Source organism: Citrus clementina, unplaced genomic scaffold (genome assembly GCF_000493195.1).
Source record: "Citrus clementina cultivar Clemenules unplaced genomic scaffold, Citrus_clementina_v1.0 scaffold_2, whole genome shotgun sequence".
In the NCBI taxonomy this organism is placed as follows: Eukaryota; Viridiplantae; Streptophyta; class Magnoliopsida; order Sapindales; family Rutaceae; genus Citrus; species Citrus x clementina.
The window spans coordinates 28,736,234-28,758,986 of record NW_006262688.1 but is presented as its reverse complement, the minus strand read 5'-3'; the positions used below and the strand labels follow the sequence as shown (position 1 = coordinate 28,758,986).

At 36.9% G+C, this 22,753-nt stretch overlaps 4 protein-coding genes across 6 annotated transcripts; 2 read left to right on the top strand and 2 right to left on the bottom strand.

Moving 5' to 3' along the window:
• Nucleotides 1–2,177: 2,177 nt before the first annotated feature.
• LOC18053122 (receptor protein kinase-like protein ZAR1) lies at nucleotides 2,178–5,069 on the top strand. The gene is made up of 2 exons (XM_006448336.2): nucleotides 2,178–3,881; nucleotides 4,003–5,069. Exons 1-2 carry the CDS (start codon nucleotides 2,408–2,410, stop codon nucleotides 4,671–4,673), a joined length of 2,145 nt encoding a protein of 714 aa, XP_006448399.1. The 5' UTR covers nucleotides 2,178–2,407; the 3' UTR covers nucleotides 4,674–5,069.
• A 1,742-nt stretch (nucleotides 5,070–6,811) lies between these two features.
• On the bottom strand, nucleotides 6,812–9,156 carry LOC18053121 (auxin-responsive protein IAA32). Its single transcript, XM_006448335.2, has 4 exons — nucleotides 7,926–9,156; nucleotides 7,370–7,615; nucleotides 7,151–7,259; nucleotides 6,812–7,036 (listed from the first exon to the last, which is right to left on the bottom strand). Exons 1-4 carry the CDS (start codon nucleotides 8,068–8,070, stop codon nucleotides 6,991–6,993), a joined length of 546 nt encoding a protein of 181 aa, XP_006448398.1. The 5' UTR covers nucleotides 8,071–9,156; the 3' UTR covers nucleotides 6,812–6,990.
• A 62-nt stretch (nucleotides 9,157–9,218) lies between these two features.
• Nucleotides 9,219–14,036, bottom strand: LOC18053120. 3 transcript variants are annotated; one of them, XM_024191056.1, is made up of 9 exons: nucleotides 13,531–14,036; nucleotides 13,337–13,414; nucleotides 12,080–12,790; nucleotides 11,801–11,903; nucleotides 11,048–11,139; nucleotides 10,742–10,916; nucleotides 10,002–10,172; nucleotides 9,802–9,902; nucleotides 9,219–9,689 (listed from the first exon to the last, which is right to left on the bottom strand). In XM_024191056.1, exons 1-9 carry the CDS (start codon nucleotides 13,912–13,914, stop codon nucleotides 9,627–9,629), a joined length of 1,878 nt encoding a protein of 625 aa, XP_024046824.1. In that variant the 5' UTR covers nucleotides 13,915–14,036; the 3' UTR covers nucleotides 9,219–9,626. The 3 variants fall into 3 exon arrangements, with proteins under 3 accessions (XP_024046824.1, XP_006448397.1, XP_024046825.1); XM_006448334.2 differs by having other exon boundaries at nucleotides 11,048–11,148; nucleotides 13,531–14,034; XM_024191057.1 differs by lacking the exons at nucleotides 9,219–9,689; nucleotides 9,802–9,902 and having other exon boundaries at nucleotides 10,020–10,143; nucleotides 11,048–11,148; nucleotides 13,531–14,035.
• Nucleotides 14,037–15,245: 1,209 nt separating this feature from the next.
• Nucleotides 15,246–21,433, top strand: LOC18053119 (elongator complex protein 2). Its single transcript, XM_006448333.2, has 10 exons — nucleotides 15,246–15,525; nucleotides 15,674–15,761; nucleotides 15,857–15,942; nucleotides 16,174–16,327; nucleotides 16,730–16,890; nucleotides 16,989–17,666; nucleotides 17,867–18,188; nucleotides 19,073–19,290; nucleotides 19,572–19,749; nucleotides 20,561–21,433. Exons 1-10 carry the CDS (start codon nucleotides 15,376–15,378, stop codon nucleotides 21,049–21,051), a joined length of 2,526 nt encoding a protein of 841 aa, XP_006448396.1. The 5' UTR covers nucleotides 15,246–15,375; the 3' UTR covers nucleotides 21,052–21,433.
• The last annotated feature ends 1,320 nt before the right edge of the window (nucleotides 21,434–22,753 follow it).

Genomic DNA, 22,753 nt, shown 5'->3' with positions numbered 1-22,753 from the left:
TAATTAGAGGTGCAGTTTTGAGCGTTTACATATAAAAGAATAAAACAATGTTTTCCTGTTAATTTAGACAACATTAATTTTTTATGCTTATTTTTAGTTAGTACGCTATTTAAATGCAATAGAAAAACTTTTGTAACAATAATTTAAAAAGAAAATAATGTTAAGATATATATATATATATATATGGCTATTCAATTTTCAGGAACAAATTGACTTAATGTTTGACCGATTAGTTTTAAACAAATTCTTTTAATTAATCATCTAATTTAAAATCTTAGAGATGCATGAACTTAAAAATTAATTTAAATACTATCCATTCCCTGCTGGGTCTTTATAAATAGAGAACAGACCGAAACACGTAATCATGGGCATATCCACTTGGCTAGAGAGGGCTTTATAGATTTTTCAATTTTTTGTCATTCTAAAAACAAATAAAAGTTTTCAGCTACGAATTGGTATTAATGTGTTAAAAATAAATAAATGTGATATCATTATCGTTTAATCTTATTTATTCCATTAATTTATTTATTTTTATCTATCGAATTCTAACATGCTGTATGAGTTGATGAACTCATTCAATTTATCATTTATTATTTTAATGTAGAGTGAATAAAAAATTTGTATATTTTAACATCTCGTGACTTTGCACGCACGTGTTGGACATTCAAGAGCTACACTGCTAGGGACCTACTGCTAAAGAGGAAAGTTTAGGACCGCTAATTTGTTTTGATGGTGATTAACTTTCTGGTCAAATCAGGCAGTTGTTCTGATCAACGGCGGTCAAGATTCCATCTATGATCACATTTCTATTGGTCGCCTCTACTGAATTATTATAACTTAATTTTAATACATGATCATGGATTAGGGACAGAAAAATGGCCATAATCATAACAATGTCCCCTTAACGGTTCAGAGGCAATGTGGGATAATCATCGCAGTCCAATTCATCTTCCAACCGTGGCCATTGGATAATCCGCCTTCAATTTGGAAAGTTGCCAAAAATGAGTAAAGGCTCCAGCCCCCCTGCCCTAAATAACATTATCGTGGGGCTCTCATATGGGATCGAACACCTTTTCTTTTTTTTTTTTCTTTTTTTTTTAAAACATATATTCGATTTAAACCCATATCAATATATTCTCTTAAATTGAACATTTTACCCCTACTGGCTACTGATTAAAAAAAATGTTAAAAAAGAAAAATAAAATTGTTATGTTAGCCACAAAATGGACAAATAGTTTAAAGAGCATTGAATAAGATTCTCTTAAAGCAGTGGACTTAAAAAAAAGAAGGTGGGGGGGGGCGGTTATATTCTATTACATTACAGTTAGCAAAAGCAAATAATAATATTCTCCTTTATTCCTTTGAATATCTATGCATCTGTTACGATAGTTACATTGTTCATAATGTGAAACATAATTTTAAAGAATAATGTTAAAGAAATAAAACCATGATTAAAAAAAAAGGTCTTCTAGTCAATTTATGTAATTTTGTGTAATGATTTTTCTTTTTTAAAAAAAATTCCAAAATTTACCGACCGACAAAATTTTTTTGTCATGGTTTCATCTTGTTGCTCAATTTGAAAATTGTACTGAACTAAACAAGTATTGAACATAATTATGAGTAAGCTTATGATAAGTTTATATTACTATTTTTATTTTGGAAAACTAACCGAAACTTTTTTTTTTGGGAAGCTGTGTTAATAATTAAATACTGAAAACTTGCATAAAAGCACAATAAAATTAAAAAAGTTATATCCAGCAAATATTATGAATAATTTTATTTCAGGACATTCGCCTAAATGATATGTCATTGATAGTAAAAATGGTGTAATAAGTAAAGCATTTGGGTGTGTGGTACAGCATTATGAAAGAACCATATTGTGAGATTGACACGTAGATGATCGCTAAATAATTAATGATTAATAAATAATGAAAGCAAAATGCAAATTTTATAGTTCCATTTATGCAAGAGAAGCTCCTTGTAGTGAGCAACTGAGGGCGCTCCCATCACCGAGATATCACGAGAAATTGTATGTTATGAAAAAATTGAAGAAAACTTCTCCCCTGGAATTTCTCACCAACCTTCTCCTTTTTTTCTCAGTTTCATTTTTTTTCCCCACAATTAATTATCTATTTTCCCAAGGCTTTTGGCTTTGCGTTGCTAGGTGGCATGCTAGCTCAGCTGCAAAAACTTTACCATTCCTCAACGCACATTCTTTTCTACATCACTTTGGCAGCTTTCACACTCTCCTCACTCTCTCTCTCTCTCTCTCTCTCTCTCTCTAAACCTCCATTGTTTGTCTCCCTCAGCTCACTTGAGTCTCAGCTTCAAAGGTAAGCAAGTTGTTAACTTTGCATTTCATAAATTTTCTCCAACGGTCACTTTTCTTCTAGTTCTCTGTAAAAAGATGTGTTTTTGGGTTGTTTTGTTTCTTGTTCTTTGTAACTTCAATGGTTTTGTGGATTCTCTGAATGGTGAAGGCTATGCACTTTTGTCATTTAAGCAGTCTGTACATGAAGACCCCGAAGGGTCTTTGAGTAACTGGAACTCTTCTGATGAGAATCCTTGTTCATGGAATGGAATTACATGCAAGGAACAAAGAGTTGTTTCTGTTAGCATTCCCAAGAAGAAACTTCTTGGGTTTCTTCCTTCTGCCTTAGGCTCTTTGACTGATCTTCGTCATGTAAATTTAAGGAATAATATGTTTTTTGGTAGCTTGCCTGTTGAGCTTCTTGAAGCACAAGGGCTCCAAAGTTTGGTTCTTTATGGGAATTCCTTTTCTGGGTCTGTGCCGAATGAGATTGGCAAGCTTAAGTACCTTCAAATTTTGGATTTGTCTCAGAATTTCTTTAATGGGTCATTACCTGTGTCAATTGTGCAATGCAAGAGACTGAAAGCTCTTGATCTTAGTCAAAATAATTTCACTGGTCCTTTGCCAAATGGGTTTGGTAGTGGTTTGGTTTCACTTGAAAAACTTAATCTTTCATTCAATAAATTCAATGGTTCGATTCCAAGTAACACGGGAAATTTGTCTAGTTTGCAAGGAACTGTTGATTTTTCCCATAATCTCTTTAGTGGTTCAATTCCAGCTAGCTTAGGAAATCTTCCTGAGAAGGTATACATTGATTTAACTTATAACAATTTGAGTGGACCGATACCCCAAAATGGTGCTCTAATGAATAGAGGACCGACTGCATTTATTGGGAACCCCAGGCTCTGTGGGCCCCCATTGAAGAACCCTTGTTCTTCAGATGTTCCAGGTGCAAGTTCACCAGCTTCATATCCGTTTCTGCCTAATAATTACCCACCTGAGAATGGAGATGATGGTGGAGGAAAGAGAGAAAAAGGAAGAGGGCTTAGTAAGAGTGCTATAGTAGCTATAATTGTGAGTGATGTAATTGGAATTTGCCTTGTCGGGCTATTGTTCTCATATTGCTATTCAAGGGTTTGTGGTTTTGGCGAGGGCAAGGATGAAAATTGTTATGCAAAAGGAGGTAAGGGAAGAAAAGAGTGCTTGTGCTTCAGGAAAGATGAATCAGAGACTCTCTCAGAGAATGTTGAACAGTATGACCTTGTGCCGCTGGATACACAGGTGGCTTTTGATTTGGATGAGCTGCTTAAGGCTTCAGCTTTTGTTCTTGGTAAGAGTGGAATTGGGATTGTATACAAAGTTGTGCTTGAAGATGGACATACCTTAGCAGTGAGAAGGTTGGGTGAAGGCGGCTCTCAGAGGTTTAAGGAGTTCCAAACCGAAGTAGAAGCAATTGGGAAGATAAGGCATTCAAACATTGTAACTCTCAGAGCATATTACTGGTCTGTTGATGAGAAACTGCTCATATATGATTATATACCTAATGGAAGCCTAGCCACTGCACTCCATGGTATGTTTTACAAAACCCTCTTGTGAATACTGTCAGCGATAGATAATTTTGTTTCCTAGATAGAGTTTTGGTTATTTGATTGCCTCATTTTCTTTTTTCATCTTTATCTTAATGTAATCAGGGAAGCCAGGAATGGTATCATTTACGCCAGTGCCATGGTCAGTACGGGTGAAAATCATAAAAGGGATTGCAAAAGGCTTGGTTTATCTGCATGAATTCAGCCCCAAAAAGTATGTCCATGGAGATCTGAAACCTAGCAATATTTTGCTTGGACATAATATGGAACCACACATATCTGATTTTGGACTTGCACGCCTTGCTAATATTGCTGGAGGGTCTCCAACACTGCAATCTAATAGAATGCCTGCAGAGAAGCCTCAAGAAAGACAACAGAAGAGTGTGTCCTTGGAGGTTACTACGACCAACTCTTCAAGTAACTTGGGATCTTATTATCAGGCCCCCGAATCACTCAAGGTGGTGAAACCATCACAGAAATGGGATATTTACTCGTACGGAGTGATTTTGCTTGAAATGATCACTGGAAGAACAGCAGTTGTCCAGGTGGGATCCTCAGAAATGGATCTTGTTAACTGGATGCAGCTCTGCATTGAAGAGAAGAAGCCGCTTGCAGATGTTTTAGATCCATATTTAGCTCCAGATGCTGATAAGGAAGAAGAGATTATTGCTGTTCTAAAGATTGCAATGGCTTGTGTTCATAGCAGCCCTGAAAAGAGACCTACGATGAGGCATATCTCCGATGCTTTGGACAGATTGATTGTATCCAGTGATTGAGAAATCAGAGAATCCTGTGTCTCAACAATTGCTTGAAGTTTCCTGCTTACACTGACTAGGGGCGGGGTTTGAAGATAATCGGAAAGTACGCGCACCCTTATTATGGTGCAGCAGTGGAGACAAATGTTGCTAGTTGTCTTCTAAAGAAAAGTGTTCATCTTTTTATTTTTATTTTTTTGTGGGATTCCCATCTTTCTCAATGCATAAGGGATAACTGAATGTTGGTCTGCTGTAAGAGCATGCTAAGAGAGTCTGTAACTTGTAACTGCCCTGAGCATGAGTTGGCTCTTAGTATATTTGTAAAAGTATGTATTCTTCTTCTTGCTCGTATTACAGACCTTTTGTCTTTTGTTTTTCTTGGGCAGCGAAGTTATTGAATGTTTGTTCGTTTGTTTCTTTCCTTTTGTCATAATAACCATTCAGTAAACAATGCATGACAAGCATTTTCTACTCACAACTCACATGATTTAAGAAAGAACTTCTTACACATTAATTTCATCCTTTATTCAATTTTCTAATGAAATGGCCCTGCAACCACCTGATGATGAAGATTATTGGAAGTGTTTTTTGAGTTAATTTTGGAAGTATCCGTCCCTGTCTTATGACTTACAGCATTACAACGATTTGCATCCCATATTTCGCATCCTGGCAGGAAGTGAAAAAAGTGAATAGGAGAAGTGCATTGCCAAGTAAGACAATCTGCTTATCTACAGTCAGTTTCCGAATCTTTCAGCCACATTCACGAAATGCTAATAGTCTATGTCTGATGTGACACATCTATGATCTGTCTTTTAGATGCTCTACTTTACATTTTAACTTTGTTGCTGTTTTCACGCAACTTTTGTCCTATCTAACCTATCCTAATTTCAATTAACAAAATTAATAGCCTTAGTACAATTTTTATCTTTGTTAAATTTTGGTGAAAATCACTTGTGTTATGGTCAAAACAGAAATGGTGCATCTTCTAGCTAGCAAACCACGATGCGGGAATTTAGGTGAGTGGAGTCCACCAACCCGAGGATGCAATGCGTGGAAAATTCTTAGCTGTCCATTGGATTTAATAATTGATTCATTTGTCTCGGTCTTGACTTTAACATATCTTTCTTGTCTGAATGTATTTGGTCAATTCTCTGCCAGCTACCATTTCTTAGTATCAATGCTCATCTTAGTCTCAATGTTTGAGTAATCAAAGGGCTGATACTGATTTACTCCAAAATGAGGGAGCCAGAGCGCGGGACTTTCAGTTTATGGAGGCAAATTCTAGGAATGCATAAGAATGTTGGTCTTATGAGTTATGTTTGTATCATATCAATGCAAGTCATTTTATATGTCACAAACCATGTGCTTGTAAACAGGATAACTGGGATTGTGGGATTGATTTGTTGAACTTATTTTATCTTTATAATTAACTTACAGAATACGGAGAATGTTGATTATTGATGGCCTGTGGTTGTAGTTTTAGAAAGTAGGCACTTAACCCATAGTTTTGGTCATCTAAGGTGCCATTCTATTTTCCAAAGAGGCAATCAAATACCGAGTTCCTAACTTCGAAAACTTGCCCAAAATAGGCTTTTCTATGGGAAATTTTTAGTAGAATTCACTAATGAATGTGTATCTCAGTTCCTGAGGAGAACTTACTGCAACCTAAAATTTCCCCCATGCTCAGAGGTTAGATATTAAAACTCAGCTTGACAGTAAAGTTCATCTGGTTAATTCGATTTATCTGTACAGTTGCAATGCATGTTGTGCATCTGCAACATCGTTGAATACTTATCGTTCATTCCACCACAACAACGAGGTGCAATGGTTTCACAGAAATCTCAGCACAAATGTACAAGCGGTTTAGGTTGAAATCTCTTCTTTGTTCAAAGTCTGGTGGCATTGTGAGTTTCTGAAGCATTATGAATCTTTGACATTTTTGTTCTACATTTTGTGAATACATGACTGTAAGGTTTCCGTGGTATATATCTTGATTGTCTCAATTGACGAGTTCATTTCACGCAGTTTATAGACAATCATACCAGGAAATTCATTGTTGTTATTCGTTCTAATATACTTGGAAAGTCCTGTCAGCCATAGAATAATATGACCTAGTGTATGAAATTTATAACACTTGATTGCAAATTGTAACAGTATTTACTGGCCACCATTCTGATTCCAAATATTTTCTCATTTTCTTTTTGTGACACAGAAGTTGCAAATTTTGATTCCTCACTCTTAAGTCAAGTCAGTTCTCAAAGATGCTTCAAAACACATTGAAAAGTAACAGTAACTTGAAATCAAGCGGCTAGAATTTGGTGAACCATAACGAAGAGCCTCAATTTCGTGCAATCCTTAGCCGCTTCACTGATTCTACAAACTCTCTGTCAGGATTCAAAACACAAGTTGTTCAACAATTGTATTCAACCCAAAGTAGAACAGGCCTAAACGCGAAAATTGAAGAAGTTAGTAGTTGTTGGCAGCATTAAAGCACTTACGTCCACGGAACATCACCAACAGTCCTCCAATTCTCCTCCCCGTCCTTATACAACAGGGAAAATTCAGACCTAGCCTGGAACAACCTTAGTCCAGACGTGGAACTTCTCCCTACCAAAAAAAATAAAAAATAAAAAATCTTAATCATGTTATTCATTTCTAAGAAGAAAAATGGGAAAAAATCTCGAGGTCGTGAGACTCAAGATATAGTTGATTCCTACCAAACATGTCTTCCAATTGGCATGCTAGGCTTGAGTAACCACAATGATCAAGTATGCAAAGTTTGCGACCAACCATAACTCCATCCATGTTAACTTTCACATAAGCCCACCTCTCTTTGCTCTGGATTCCCTCTGCTTCCTCGTCAACATCTTCTTCTACAAGCCCTTGGAATCTTCTGTTTGAGTTCTTCAGCTGTAAATTAGTCTCTGGCCATTCTATCAAATCATCACCATACCCCTCCAGGCCTGCCACGGTAAAATGCAAGCTTCAGTTAAATCATTATAAGCAATCATTTTCCCAAAAGAACAAAAGAGAGAATAAATAAATCCTTCTGTTTAACATTATAAAGAACCAATGAAAGATTTTAAGCCTTCTTTTTTTCTTACTCATTCAGCTTCCCGAACAACCAATGCATGAATATGATGCAACTTACAAATTATGCATACTATTTCCTAATGTTAGAATGAAAAAGGCCCTTGATTTTTTAACGGGCATCAGTTTCCCAATGCATGGGACGAAAAGGCTAGAAATGCAAACTAAAATGTAAAGGCATACTATGTCCGGATGGATGATAGGCCTCTGGTTGAAAAGTTCTCAGGCTGAGACCGAGATCAATAGCACCATCATCTTGTTTGGCTTGATTGTAAACTGAGTGAAAAGTTGAAGGGTTGAGAAGGAAGCCTGAAGCATTCGAATCCATCGGAATAACGTGAAAAACAACTGAGTCAGTGTTGTCAGCCAAGGCAGAATGATATGATGCTAACTATTACTGGAGGCAGCTATTTATATTATGACAAGCAAGTGAAATATATAACTGAATCTACAAATCCGAAACGAAAGTGGGGACCAAAAGAGAGACATGGAAGATAAGTGGAGGGTTTCTCCCATTATCAATCATTTAATGTTGCTTATCTTCTTCTGGTAGTCTGCTACTATCAACATGGTGATACACAAGCAAGTTAACTAAAAAACAGGAGAACAAGGGATGGCCAAAGTGATTTTAACAAAAGTTGGTTTGGATCCTGCAACCCAACATTACTACATTTGTTTCTGCTTTTCAGGCAGACATCCACTGGTGACCAAAAGTGGGCAACCGGCCAGTGCATAATGAAGATTCAAATTCAATTGCTTATACTAAACAAGCCACAATACACAGAGCAAGTATATTTGAAGTATTACAGATGTAGTCTAATAATAATTCTACAACTCAAAATTTTGCATACTCAAAAATCCTCCAAAGAGGAACTGCATTACATTGTGACAACATTTCATGACCAAGCATAAAGCAATTATATATTTCATCGTTTTTATTTGAAAAAAGAAAAAAAAATGTTATCAAATGCTTAATGCAGTAGTTTCTCTGTCACATCTATTCAGTTGGATGGTCTCTCTCAAACAGCAATGTAGTGCCACTCTCAAAGGAGACATTTGTTCGTAAGGAATCAGGCACCCCACACCGCCCTGCCGTAGAGATTAGAGCAGTTTGCTTTAACCAGAGATCCAAACGCACATAACTGCACTGCTCTGCACTAAACAAGTTTTCTTTTCTCTTCCCTTTCCCTTCTTGTTTTCCCCCTATCAAGATAATAGTAGTAGCGTCCATTGTCCATGCCCTAAAACCTATCATCTAATTATGATAGGTTTTAAAATCAGGATCGAGTTTACATTCAACCTGATGAATGGAAAATCCTATTAAATTCAACAGGTCACTCTAAAATTTCCATGTTATAATGTTGCACATCCACAAAAATTTCCGTCACATTTTTTAAGAGTTCTATTACCTGTTTCAAGTGTTCGATTACATCTTCCAAACTTAACATTACATTCTTAAAAATTAAAAAAAAGAAAAAAGAAATGTTCGCTTTATTTTTATTAAAAAAAAAAGGCAGATAAAAAGATACATGACGACTCCAAAACTACACAATCTGGTATACAGCTTCAGGCCCAGCAATAATCAAAATTTTCATGCAGAGCTCCGTAACCAATTTCACTTAATTTACACAACTTTCATTTTCGATTTTAAAGTACAACCTGGTAAGCAAACGTTCTCTCCCTTTCTTTGGAGGTCCTTCACCATAATGCTTTGAGCATCATGGCAGAAAAAGCGGGTATACATTTACCACATAAGTGGCATCAATTGCTGAATAGAGTACACATTGTCACGATCCGGAACCAAATTAAAAACTGGATAAAGATATGCATGCCATTAGGACGAGTATTGCTACCCGAAACAGAAATGAAGGTCTGTGACCTAGATCATGATACTGAGTCATAACGACCAAGAAATTGGACTATACATGGATAAACTTGCTCCACCGCCTGCAATTTCAGAGAAGGGAAATTTAATACGTGCAGCTAAGGAAATAACTATCAAGCTTGAGCGACGATCTTTTCCTGCAAAATTTTATAGGAGTAAGAAAGAACTGCATACCATCCGTCCTCCAACCAAATCATAATGAGCATAATGTGGACCGCTGGGTTCGCCAAAAACTTTATAGGTAACCAAGTCCTCAGGAAGGAGCTTGACAGTTTCTGGTTCAAATCATGAGAAGCAGCAAGCAGAGAAATTAGTATCTCCTAAAAGAAAGACTAACGTGTGCATGCATATTCTGTATGGTAGTTAAAACATACCCTCTACAGCTTCTGGTGGGCAAATAAGATCCTGATCTCCAGCAATCGCTAAGATAGGGATGTTGCATTTATGTATATGGTCCTTGTAGAAAAATTTCCCACCCCTATCACGCAGCCCACCCTCTCGAAAAGCTGTTGTAAGCTGCAAGATAAGTTTGGCAGGAATAGTACCTACCGATAATATTTAAATTTATGAGGTCAAACTCAGGAGGCACCAAAATAAGAGGGAAGTAAAGCATTAGATTCTGTACACTAATTAATAAAATAACTGTAGTTAACAAAAAGCCTTTAAAAGTCAAAGTTCTTTGTTGGACACAGAGTTTGCATCCTGTGAGTTCTTGGAATTTTCAAATTTGTTCAAAAGGCTCTCATGAATTTGTGAGCCTCTATAAAAGTGGTAACTTTAACTCCGCATCTGCTAGTATTTACATCAAACCTTAGGAGTGGTCCATAAATATTTTCCAAAATATAAAATAGTACTTTAGATACTCAAAGGAAACATTCAGCTGTAGAAAGAAATGCTAGACCTCAGTGAAATCTGCTGGCCTAAAATAATAATCTCAAACCATTCTAGTGAGTTAAGTATTGTGGGTGAGTTAAGTGTTGCGGCCCGTTAATGAATGCCAACTACTGATGTTTAACACATATGTGACAGTATCTACCCTGATGTGCCTGCTATCCATATTTGTGCACAAAGATAAATCTTGCATGTCATGTCGAGAAAGCACAATCATACTTACAGAAGTTGTTCAAGACAAGCTTTTTCAACAACTCGGGATGCATCATGTCTTCTGCTGATATCAAATTATTAAGCCAAGAAAAGACATACGGGGGACTAGATGAAAGAGGATAAGCAGCTGTCAATAACGCCCCTAAAGGTACAACAGGTACATTGAGCGCCTGAGCTGGATCAGCCTGTATACAAGTAACTTCGACATTGTTATCTCAATGAGGGCTAATCTCCTAAAACTCTACATGTAAGTTTTTCAGACACCAACAAACACTTTCTTTATGCATAAAACAATATATTTTTTTCAACCACTTACGAGGGGTAAGAGCAATTTAAGTGTCGATTTTGAAGAAGTGTAGTCAAGAGATGATGCCAAGGTAACAATAGCCGCCAATCTAGATTCCCTTCCTTCAAAACCTTATGAGATGAAACTGTTTAATAAGTATATAATTGGTGAATACAAAATTGAAGAAAACAAAACTATCAGCATAAAGTTTCCAAATGCTGTGTTACTCCATCATCTATAGTGCCCAAATGACAAATAACAGGGAAACTGCACCATAAACAAGTATGTGCAGAGTGTGAGTATTGAAGTTTCAAGGGAGTCACCATTCTTAAAGCTGTGATAAAGTATCAGTCTTAAAGTTCAGCTTGACACTGAAGCATTCCCAGTGGTAATGAAACAGCTTATTTTCTAATAAGAAATAAAAATCCATTTACAATGCTAAATAGATAATTAAAGACAATCTAAGAGCCAAGTCATTCGAAAAAAAAAAAAAAGGATGGCAAAGAGAGCTGCAAGCTGGAAAAAGGGGGAAAGGGAGGGGGGTGGGGGTTTGTTTTGTGCGGAAGGCTGCCTAGGGCAAAGCGATTAGAGTTATACATAAGAAATATTAATAGCATTTAGAATGTCAGGACACATAAATCATATGATGTAACCAATAAAAAATATTGCTTTTCTCAATCAGATATATCTTTTTCCCCCCTAGAAAAAAAGACTTATTCTTTATGCATTATTATGACTAGGTAATAGTAATATCATTAGAAATGGCAAGTGATGGTATCTTACCACATCTTGACAACATTGCATAAAGCAAGATACCGCCCATGGAGTGTCCAATTGCTAGCAGCTTACCATCCTTTGGCTTGCTTTGTGCCCTTATATATTCCATCTACATCAATAAGATATGAGAATGTTAATTCAAAATGCAAAGAGTACATATATTAGACCTACATATTATATAGCCCAAAACTGGTATATGTAGTTCTGATTAAAACTGGCAAAAGTAGAGTAAGACAGAACCAAACAACCATATTATAATTCCAGCATGATAAAATGTCACCTCACCGCAGCAGGAACATCTTCTTCTAGGTAATGATCAAAATCCCAGTCATATCGCACAATCAGATCAAGTTGCTTCTGAAAATCATCTATTGTTGAAAACAGACGTTCTTGCAAGTCAAACAACTGAGGTGAAACAGACAGTTGACCTTCTTCAATCATATTTACAAGGTTTTGACTCAGATCTCTGATTTGAATAGCAATAGCGGAGCTTTGCCTTCTTTCCAACAAGCTTGAAAGCTTCCCCCTTATCTCGTTAAAGCCTTCAGACAACTGAGAATCTTCCAAAAGTTTGGATATTTGATCAAATAATTTAGCAGACATTATCTTAGATTGATTTTCACTGAGAAAGCCAGAGAGTCTTTCTGACAAACTCATAAATGTTTCTGTCAACTTTGTCACCAACTTTGATTCATCCCATACTGTCGCTAACCGTGTCAAGTCATCTTCTTTTTTGACAGGAGAAATCTTGGAATCTGACAAGGCACCAGGGAAATCAGTCAATTGCGGATCTGCAGAATAAACTCCATTGGTTGCACTCTTAGCAAAAGCTTCACTGGTTGTACTGTTAGCGACAGCTTCCATCTGTTCAGATACTCCATGGGCAGACTGCTGCGCTTCTTTCAAATTTGATCCCCGCACACTCAACCCAGCACCTCGAACCTCAAGGATCCACGTGTCAAATCCCTGGCCAGCCATGTACCGTGCAAACGAAGACTGCAAATGTATCACTAGCATTACTATCAGGTTTAAGTCTAAGCAGATATACACAACATTAATTAGACAAAAAGTATCGAGTAGAAAATGACAACATCAAATCACTATGAACCCACTTCATATAAAAACAATACCCAAAAAGCAAAGGAACAAAAGGCACAACAAACAAAATCCTTGATTGTGTGAGATTCTAAAAAATTCGATACCTTTTCTCATTCTGCATAAATTATAAACTAATTTCATCATTTTTTTTTCCCCCTGAACAGTACAAGTTTGAATCCTAAATTTTGATATGTTGAGCTGCCATAATAATTGGGTGCTTACCAAACCAAACACTTGAGTAGTTATATGTACTTTGAAACAAAACGGTTACAATTTACAAACACTACCATACTATCACTGTAATACTAGTTTTTTTTTTGGGAAATGCACAGTAATACTAGTTAGTAGTGTAATAGTCGTGGTTTATAACTATAACATTAAATTCTCCAGAGCAGAATATAGGTAAGACAAGTTGATGTTCACATGTTATAAATTACAACTCACTCCAGGAGAAAGATCGTAACCAATAGCATTAGTCCCCACTCCAGACAAAAGCAACAGCGGATGATTCCTTGTTGGCGCCTATAAATAATTCCAATAAAATGGAAACATAAGTTTCATCAAAACAAAAATTATAACTTTAAACAAAATTTAAGAAAAAAAATGAATAAATAGAAATGTTACGATGTGAAACGGACCTGCGGCGGAGGATTGTAGCGCCAAAGAGCGAGTCGCCAGTCGCAGTTAGCGACGGAGACGTAATGGAGCTCGTCGGCCGAACATATCGGCGGTTTATCCGAAACTTTCTCGACGAACGGTTCATTCGCGTTGGTGGAAAAAGCTAAAAGTCGAAACGGTGTCGTGGAGCGAGAGAAATGCGGACAACGCAAGGCGCCGGCCCACTGGGGAATGAGTAGGTGGCGGTGGTTAAAAGAGCGGAAGAGCGTGCAAGTCGCAAGACGAATATCGGATGGCAATTGGTGGTAAAGTGTTGCAGTCGTTGTTGCCATTTGCGTTTTTGTCTTATGATTGTGTTTGTGTTTTTTTTTTTGTTTTTTCCCAAAGATTTGATGGAGGTGCATTTGATTCGGTGCTTTGCTTCAATTGCTTTGCGTCGGTTGGTAGTACGCCACAGGTGTCGTCAACATTCGGCGGCTCTCTATTTTCTCTATAGCCTTTGGTCAACCAAAAATTGTATCCGTAAAATCGATTCAACTTTTGTATTAGTGCACAGTAGGAATGGCAATTTTTTCCAATGGAATGGGATCCTGCGGGATCTCATTTCATTTGGGATGAGATTGGGACATATTTTTATTTTATAAAAAAATTTAGGACGGAATTGGGATATTTTTTTATCCCAATTACATATGCGGGACAGGAGTGGGATTGACAAATTCCGTCCCATTCCGTCTCATTACCGATTAAGAATGAAAATTTTTCCAATTAGGATGGGATCCCGCAGGATCCCATCTCTTTTGGGACGGGATTGGGACATATTTTTATCTCAAAAAAAATATAGGGACGGGATTGAGATGTTTTTTCATCCCATTTGCATATACGGGATGGGACTGGGATTGGTAAATCCCATCCCATCCCGTCCCATTGCCAACCCTAGTGCACAGGCACACTCCTGTCAAATTAATATAAGTTATATTATTATGTAATTTAAACATTTCTACAAAAAAAATATTATAATTTTAGAAAAGTATATGACAATTTTTTCTGATAGGATGAGATATTGCAGGATTCCATTTCATTTGAGATGAGATTGTAATATATTTTTGTCTCATAAAAAAAATTTAAGGACGGGAATAGGATTTTTTTTATCTCACTTGCATATACAGGACGAGAGTAAGATTGACAAATTTTGTCTCATTCCGTCTCATTGTCGACTAAGAATGAAATATTTTTTTCAATTATAATGAGATTCCGTAGGATCCCATTTCTTTTGAGATGGAATCGGGACATAATTTTTATCCCAAAAAAATATATAAGAACGGAAGTGAGATATTTTTTCATCCCATTTATATATACGGGACGGGACTGAGATTGATAAATCTCATCTCATCCTGTCTCATTGCCAACCCTAGTATAGAATAACATCTTATCATCTATACAATAAATTGGTAGCCATTAGAATAAGTGAAAGTTCAATTATTTAAAATTGATCATCACTTTACTCTTAATTAGCAAAAATTGTAATTCTTTCTTTTATTTTATTAAAACTTAAGTCAATGTGTCAAAATTTCGTCATTTTTATAAAGGTTGTTTATTTTTATTTTTAAAATTTGTATTTTTCAATTTTCACGCTTGCTGGGCTACTGCGATCCAAATGTTTTGGGCCGAATAGCCCAATCCAATGTCCTGAACTGCCTTTGTAAATTGAAGTTGTTATTATTCCCCCACACCTTCGTCTTCCTTCCTCTCGCTGAAGCTCAACTACGCAGAAAACAGAGTTTCAGCAGCTGGGGCCGCCTTCTGATACAAGCAAACGAAAAGCACAGAGCCGTCACTAAAACACTCTCTCTGCAAGTTTAAAAGTCATGTCATCGAATGACACTGCTAATGAAGTAGATGTAAACAGAGTGTTCATAGGAGCAGGCTGCAACCGAATTGTCAATAACGTATCATGGGGCGCCTCTGGTTTGGTCTCTTTCGGTGCCCAAAACGCCGTCTCCATATTCTGTCCCAAGGTCCGCACTACCCCACTTTAATTTTTTCATTTCTTTGCCTTAAACTCGTCTATCTTTTTTTTTAAAAAACTCATCTATCTTATTATTATTATTATTATTATTGTTGTTGTTGTTACTTAATATCAAGATATTTGTTTTACTTTTACAGACTGCTCAGATTTTGACTACACTTCCGGGTCATAAGGCTTCTGTCAACTGCACCCACTGGCTTCCCAGTACTAAGTTTGCATTCAAAGGTATAATTTTTTTTTCCTTTATTTCCGTTAAAAATCGTTGCTTTTATGTACGAAATCTTTTCTTTAGAAGTTTAGGTTAATGAGTGTGTTTACAGCTAAACATTTGGAGCGCCATTATCTGCTTTCTGGAGATACTGATGGTGTAATTATTCTGTGGGAATTATCACTGGTTGACAAAAAGGTATTCTAATGTGCCATTGTATTCTGTCTTTAGAATATCTTAAACTGAAAGCTATGTGACCGTTCTTCTTTTCTGTTTCATTTTCTGCTACATCAAAGTGTTAGTCAATTGTCAAAGTCTTTCACTTGAAGAGATGCAAACCATTATTAATTTATTTTGCTATCTTAACAGTTTGTCTGAGTAATATTCTTTGTAAGTATTGTTGTATGTTTTTATTTTTCTCCTTTACAGTGGAGGCATATGTTACAATTGCCACAATCACATAAGAAGGGTGTTACTTGCATTACTGGAATTATGGTTTCACAAAGTGAGGCAGTTTTTGCATCTACTTCTTCTGATGGTGCAGTTCATATTTGGGAAGTGGTCTTCCCATCTATTCCAGGAGGTAAATCATTATGTTTTCTTCCTTTTCCATTTGCACTAAATGTAATTATTTCAGTTTCAGTTGGGTAATGCAAGTTTTTTCGATCACTATTCTACAACATTGATTGATGGTTGGATTGTTGGAAACATTTTTCCGTTTTTACTATGTTTTTTCTGCACTTTTCACTTTTGGTTAAGCATTTACCCTAAAAGTCTTGGTTGCTGTGTGTCAACTAAGGTGCAGAGTTTGTATGTAACTTTAAATTGTTACAATGCTTGAACTCAAGATCAATTAGTAGTTTATGCTGTTATTTGATATCAATCATCATCTGTGTTTTGCTGGGATACTTGGTTTTGTTCAAATATTCATGCTGGGCCTGTTTGCTAACTGAAACACTAAAAATACTGCCTCTGTTTCCTTTAGGTGACTGTAAGTTGTCATGTCTGGAATCACTATGTGTTGGTTCGAAGGCTATGGTGGCGCTTTCTTTGGCAGAGTTGCCAGGAAACACCAATCATTTGGTCCTGGCCATGGGGGGGTTGGATAACAAGATTCATCTTTATTGTGGGCAGAGAACGGGAAAGGTATTTAACTTCAAATTAAGAAATTACCATGTAATTTCCTGCATGCATTTTTCCTACGGCATTCAGATATTATGTGGTTATTTTGTTTATGCTTCCAGTTTGTTCGTGCTTGTGAATTAAAAGGGCATACAGATTGGATCCGAAGTTTGGACTTCTCATTACCTGTATGCACAAGTGGTGAAGCAATCAGCATCCTACTTGTGAGTTCATCTCAGGACAAGGTAATACGAATTTGGAAGTTGGCTCTACGAGGTTCTTCAGCCAACACCCAGGGTACATACAGGAAAGAGGTAATAAGCCTGGCTTCGTACATTGAAGGTCCTGTCCTTGTAGCCGGATCATCATCTTACCAAGTATCTGTGGAATCTCTTCTAATTGGCCATGAGGATTGGGTGTACTCAGTGCAGTGGGAACCTCCTTCAACTGCACCTTCTGATGGGGTTTCCTGCCAACAACCGTCAAGTATTTTATCTGCTTCTATGGACAAGACAATGATGATCTGGCAACCTGAAAAGACAACTGGTATCTGGATGAATGTAGTCACTGTTGGAGAATTAAGTCATTCTGCTCTAGGGTTTTATGGTGGCCATTGGAGCCCAGATGGACGTTCTATTTTGGCGCATGGATATGGTGGAGCATTCCATCTGTGGAGAAATGTTGGTGTTGACATAGATAATTGGCAACCACAGAAAGTTCCTTCTGGGCACTTTGCTGCTGTGATGGATATTTCATGGTCAAGGTCTAGTGATTACTTGCTGTCAGTTAGTCATGACCAGGTGAGTGATTACTTTATGAGGGCTCTCTTTTGAGAAATTACCAACATATCTTTACAAATCTAGTCAATTGGGTTGATTTCTTTCGTGTTTAGCATTTCAAATTCCAGAGGTTGATCTTTTTTATTTAGTTTCTTTTTGGATGAATCCAATTAATCTTGAGTCCTGATAGTGAGTATAGACTCATTAATCTACAATTGCAGACAACTCGTGTTTTTGCTCCATGGAAAAATGTAGCTTCTCTCATGGGTGAAAACTCCTGGCATGAAGTTGCACGCCCTCAAGTTCATGGTCATGATATTAATTGTGTGACCATAATTCAAGGAAAGGGAAACCATCGTTTTGTTAGTGGAGCTGATGAGAAAGTTGCCAGAGTCTTTGAAGCTCCTTTGTCTTTTCTGAAGACGTTAAATCATGGCACTTCTCAGGAGTCTAGTTTTCCTGAAGATCTCCAAGTAGATGTTCAGATTTTAGGAGCTAATATGTCTGCTCTCGGGCTATCGCAGAAGCCTATTTATGTAAATGGCAAGTTTCTCTTTCTCTCTGATAAATTTGGCTTGTCACGATTTTTTGGAGCTTTTTTGGGATTTTTCAACTGGACTTCATATTAATTGATGCAAATCTGATCCAGTCTTTTAGGACTTCGCATTTTTCTCATTTTACCCAGCTCATAGTTCATGCCTTTCAGATTATTCTGTGGATTAGCAAATTGTTTTGTTCCATTTGGTGCATAACCTAATGGGGAGAGACCGCGAAGTGTCACTTGCAGTATGAGTCCTTTCTTAATATCATCTCCTACTTTGAAGAAAGGTTAATATTACCCGTTTGAGAGGAGTCAGAAGGTTGCCAGAAGGTTATTTGATCCTTTTATTGGACCATCATGCAGAGGGTTACAGTTCTCAGCTCTGCCTTGAGATCTGGGGTGATTTAGTGCTATAGGAGAAAGTATGATGCAGGCAAAAGTATACCTTTTGTGCTTTAGCGTCGGGAAAGGCTTATTTGAAGAGCTATAAAGGGTTCATGTACCAACCAAAGCTTGATTTATTGGGAACGGTTTTGTTGGGGGGGGGGGGTGTTCTTAGGCAGATTTGGCAGTTGATCTTGCGATGCAAGCTGAGATGACCATTTTGTAGCCAAACATGATACTCTTTTTAAGATAGAAGTTTTACTATCTCACTAACAGCATCATGAATGCATATATTAAGACCATAATCTTTGCCTATGGCAAACCAGAAAACTGGAAATGTCAACTTGTTTCAGAAACATGCTTTTCAGTACTTAAAAGAACACATAATATGTTATCACTTTTGCTTCGTTTCTGTAGGCAATAGATTTTTGTTTTTCATTGACTATCAGCCAGTATTGATGACTTCTAATGTAAATATCTAATGAGCCAGTGGCTTATGCAGCTACACGTGAGACGGTGGAAAGACATGGGAATGATGGTCTTGACACCCTTGAAAGTGTCCCAGATGCAGTTCCAGCTGTGTTCACTGAGCCTCCCATTGAAGATCAGTTGGCATGGCATACGCTGTGGCCAGAGTCACATAAACTTTATGGTCATGGGAATGAGCTGTTCTCATTATGTTGTGACCACCAGGGGAAGCTTGTTGCTTCATCGTGTAAGGTATATGACGTCTTTCTTGTAGCTGTTAATTTGTGCTCTAATTAAAGCATGCATAAGCACGCAAGACTATTACGTTTGCAGGAAGTTTTGCAATTTAAGAGTGCATTAAGGTGGTGCTAATTTCTATTTTCTTACCCGACTCCCCTTCAAATCACTCAAAGTCAGCTATGAATAGACAGCAGTTTCTAGTTTTGTTTTCACTCTAATGCATCATATTGGCTGTGGTGGAATTGTATATGCAATGTGTATATTGCTACTCTTATTTGTTACATATCGTGTAGGCTCAATCAACCGCAGCGGCAGAAATATGGCTATGGGAAGTGGGTTCATGGAAAGCAATGGGTCGCTTGCAGTCTCACAGCTTAACAGTAACACAGATCAGGTTTTCTCATGATGATAATCTTCTTTTGTCTGTCTCAAGAGACCGGCAATTCTCTGTCTTTGCAATTCGAAGGACAGGTACTGTAAATTCTTTCTATTCTTTAGAGATTCTCTTATAATTTTGCATCTTCTTCAGTTTGCTTGTAGCCCACCAGTGAATTTTAATGTCTCATACTCAAATTTTCATTTAATGAAGCTTTCTTTGAAAAGATATCTTGTAACTTTAACATAACGAGATAACAATTCTGGGAAACTCATGTCATAATCTCTGTTGTGCGCAAGATAATGAGTAATGGATTCTCATGTCGATTAAACACAAATATAAATGCTAGTATAAACTCATCTTGCTATAATTTAATAGAAATACTGAGTTGATTTCAACATGAAATTAGTCAAACTAGCTAATACCATGTTGAGAAATAATTAATTCCTAACGCTTTAGATGATAGTATAACTAAGAGCCCAACAATAGATTTTAACTCTTAACAAATTCATTTGGTTATTTCCTTTCAAAGATAAAAGGCAGAGAACAAAAAAAAAATATTACAATTTTAGGTGCCAGAACCTCATTCTGTTCTTTTTGGAATTATCCCTACTACTGGGATCTCTAGTTGTCATGGTAGCTGTAATTATTTTCATGTGACTTCTCTATCTATCATGAACTCTACTTCCTAAGAAACTCATTGGAGATCAATATGCAACTCCATGGCGATATGAAATTTAATGTGGAGGTCAACTAGTCAAAAGGGAAATTTTTTTGGATTCATGATGGGAAATATTTACCACCATTCCCGATCACTCTGCGTGAATGAACATCGCTTTTCATAAAGTGTTCTGTGATGGAAATGTATGAAAGACTAATTATTCAATGTTTCTTGTTTTCCGTTAGGTACTGGTGAAATAGACTATCAGCTTATAGCAAGGCAGGAGGCTCACAAAAGAATAATTTGGTCATGCTCTTGGAACCCATTTGGTCATGAATTCGCAACTGGTTCAAGAGACAAAACAGTTAAGATTTGGGCTGTGGAAAACAAATCTTCAGTTAAGCAGATTCTGGCTTTGCCACCATTCAACAGCAGTGTCACTGCCCTATCATGGGTCGGTCTTGATCGTCAGAAGAATCATGGGTTTCTTGCAGTGGGAATGGAAAGTGGAGTTATTGAACTGTGTAGTATTTCCGTTAATAGAACTGATGATGGTAGCACAACAGCACCCAGTACTGCTAATCTCGTCATTAGATTTGATCCATTCACGTGCCATGTTGCTGCAGTGAACCGCTTGGCCTGGAAAACCTATGAGAAGCCCGAAAATTCCAGGATGATGCAACTTGCTTCCTGCGGAGCCGACAATACTGTAAGAGTTTTTCAGGTTAATGTTTGATTAGTTGTATAATTATTTTGTATCCACAGACAAAATTTTGACATCTGTGCGTATGGGCTAATTCTCTCATTTGTTGAAGAAATGAAATTCTTTGTAGTAGACGCTTGAGACACGCCTCTTTTATTGAACTTGGAAAAAAGATAGATCTATCTTTCATGGTCCCCTGGTTGAACTTGGAAAATTTAGATAGAACTATCTTTCATGGTCCCCTGGTTCGATGGCTGCGTACATGATTTCCACAAGTTGTAACTAAGGATTCACACATATTGCAGATTTAATCTGCTACGTGTTGTGCCTTGTCAATTTTGACATTTCATATAAATTTTTGAGAGAATATAGCTACTTGCCGATACAGACAAGCAGAAAATTCTGGTGTTTGAAATACGTTAGTATCTACTACCTTGAATCTAAGAATTTTCCATGTGTGTCATCATATTATATTATCGTGCTTTTCTCATTATGGGCGTGGCCATGGAGCATGCATTCGGTCCTACATATGGCATTCCTATTATTGGGTCAAGAACATTGAATAAGCACCTTTTTATAGATATTATAATGTCAGCTGCGGCAAGCATTATTCCATGTTGACCGTTGTGTGAACTGAAAAGCCATTTGCCCTTGGCAAAGTTTCCTGTTAAATTTCATCCATCTTCACGTCATGTAATTGTCCCACTTTCGAAAGGTTCTATGATGAAACGATACACGCATGAATCATTTCCCTACTCTAACAAGTTTCTTTTAGAGTTTTTACAAATTTCTTATTGTTGTTTGACCCCCTTTATAATTTAATCTCACTGAATTTTTTACTCATCTTAACCATTACAATCCGGACAACAGAAAATTCAAATTCTGATTCTGATCTAGACAATGCCATACATTTAATTAAGCAATTTAGCTTCTAACTTAATCGACGAGATAATTACAAAATGTTGCATATGCAGAACAAGAACGTTAGGGACACGGCCTAACATTGAATAGTTGAAAACCATAACTTATTGAGTTATGACCTTGTCCTCGCTGGGATAGGACCCAAGACAGAGAAGAGTGGATGCACGTAGATGCTTCGCAGAAGTAGCTAAAATCACGTGTGATTTGGCCTCATCATCCAAATAAAAACAACCTGAAGGCCGAAACTCTCATATCTCGAAAAACAAACACGCATTAACCTCGTACATTTACTACATAATTTAACATAAGTTAGCACTAACAAAAACAAAAGAAAACTTCAAACAAGAATCAAAAAGTAGTTGTCTCCTGTTGTGTCAGACTGTACACACATGAAAATCAGGGGGGCGTATATATTATCACATAATGATATGGGTAAATCTATGAGCCCCAGCGTCAAAACAATGGGACGGTTTTATTATGTTATGTGGCCAGAGAACCAAAGTTTGTCGCCTAGTCAATTTTTAGAAGAAAATAAATTCAATCGTTAAAAAGTTACAAACTATTCAATTTGAATTTCGCAATCCTTCTGAGCGGTTCAAATTCCGATCCATTATGAATATTCATAGAATCAATAAAAGATGGAATTCTGGAAGAGGGTCGCTTAAAAAATGGGACCACGGAACTCTCTCTTATTATGTACTTTCTTATGAGTAGTGTTTGGACTGATTACCGGCGACTGATTGACAGAAGGGAAAATCAAAAAAATATCTGATAAGGATATTGTCGATGTTACTATTGTATTATTTCCTTCCTT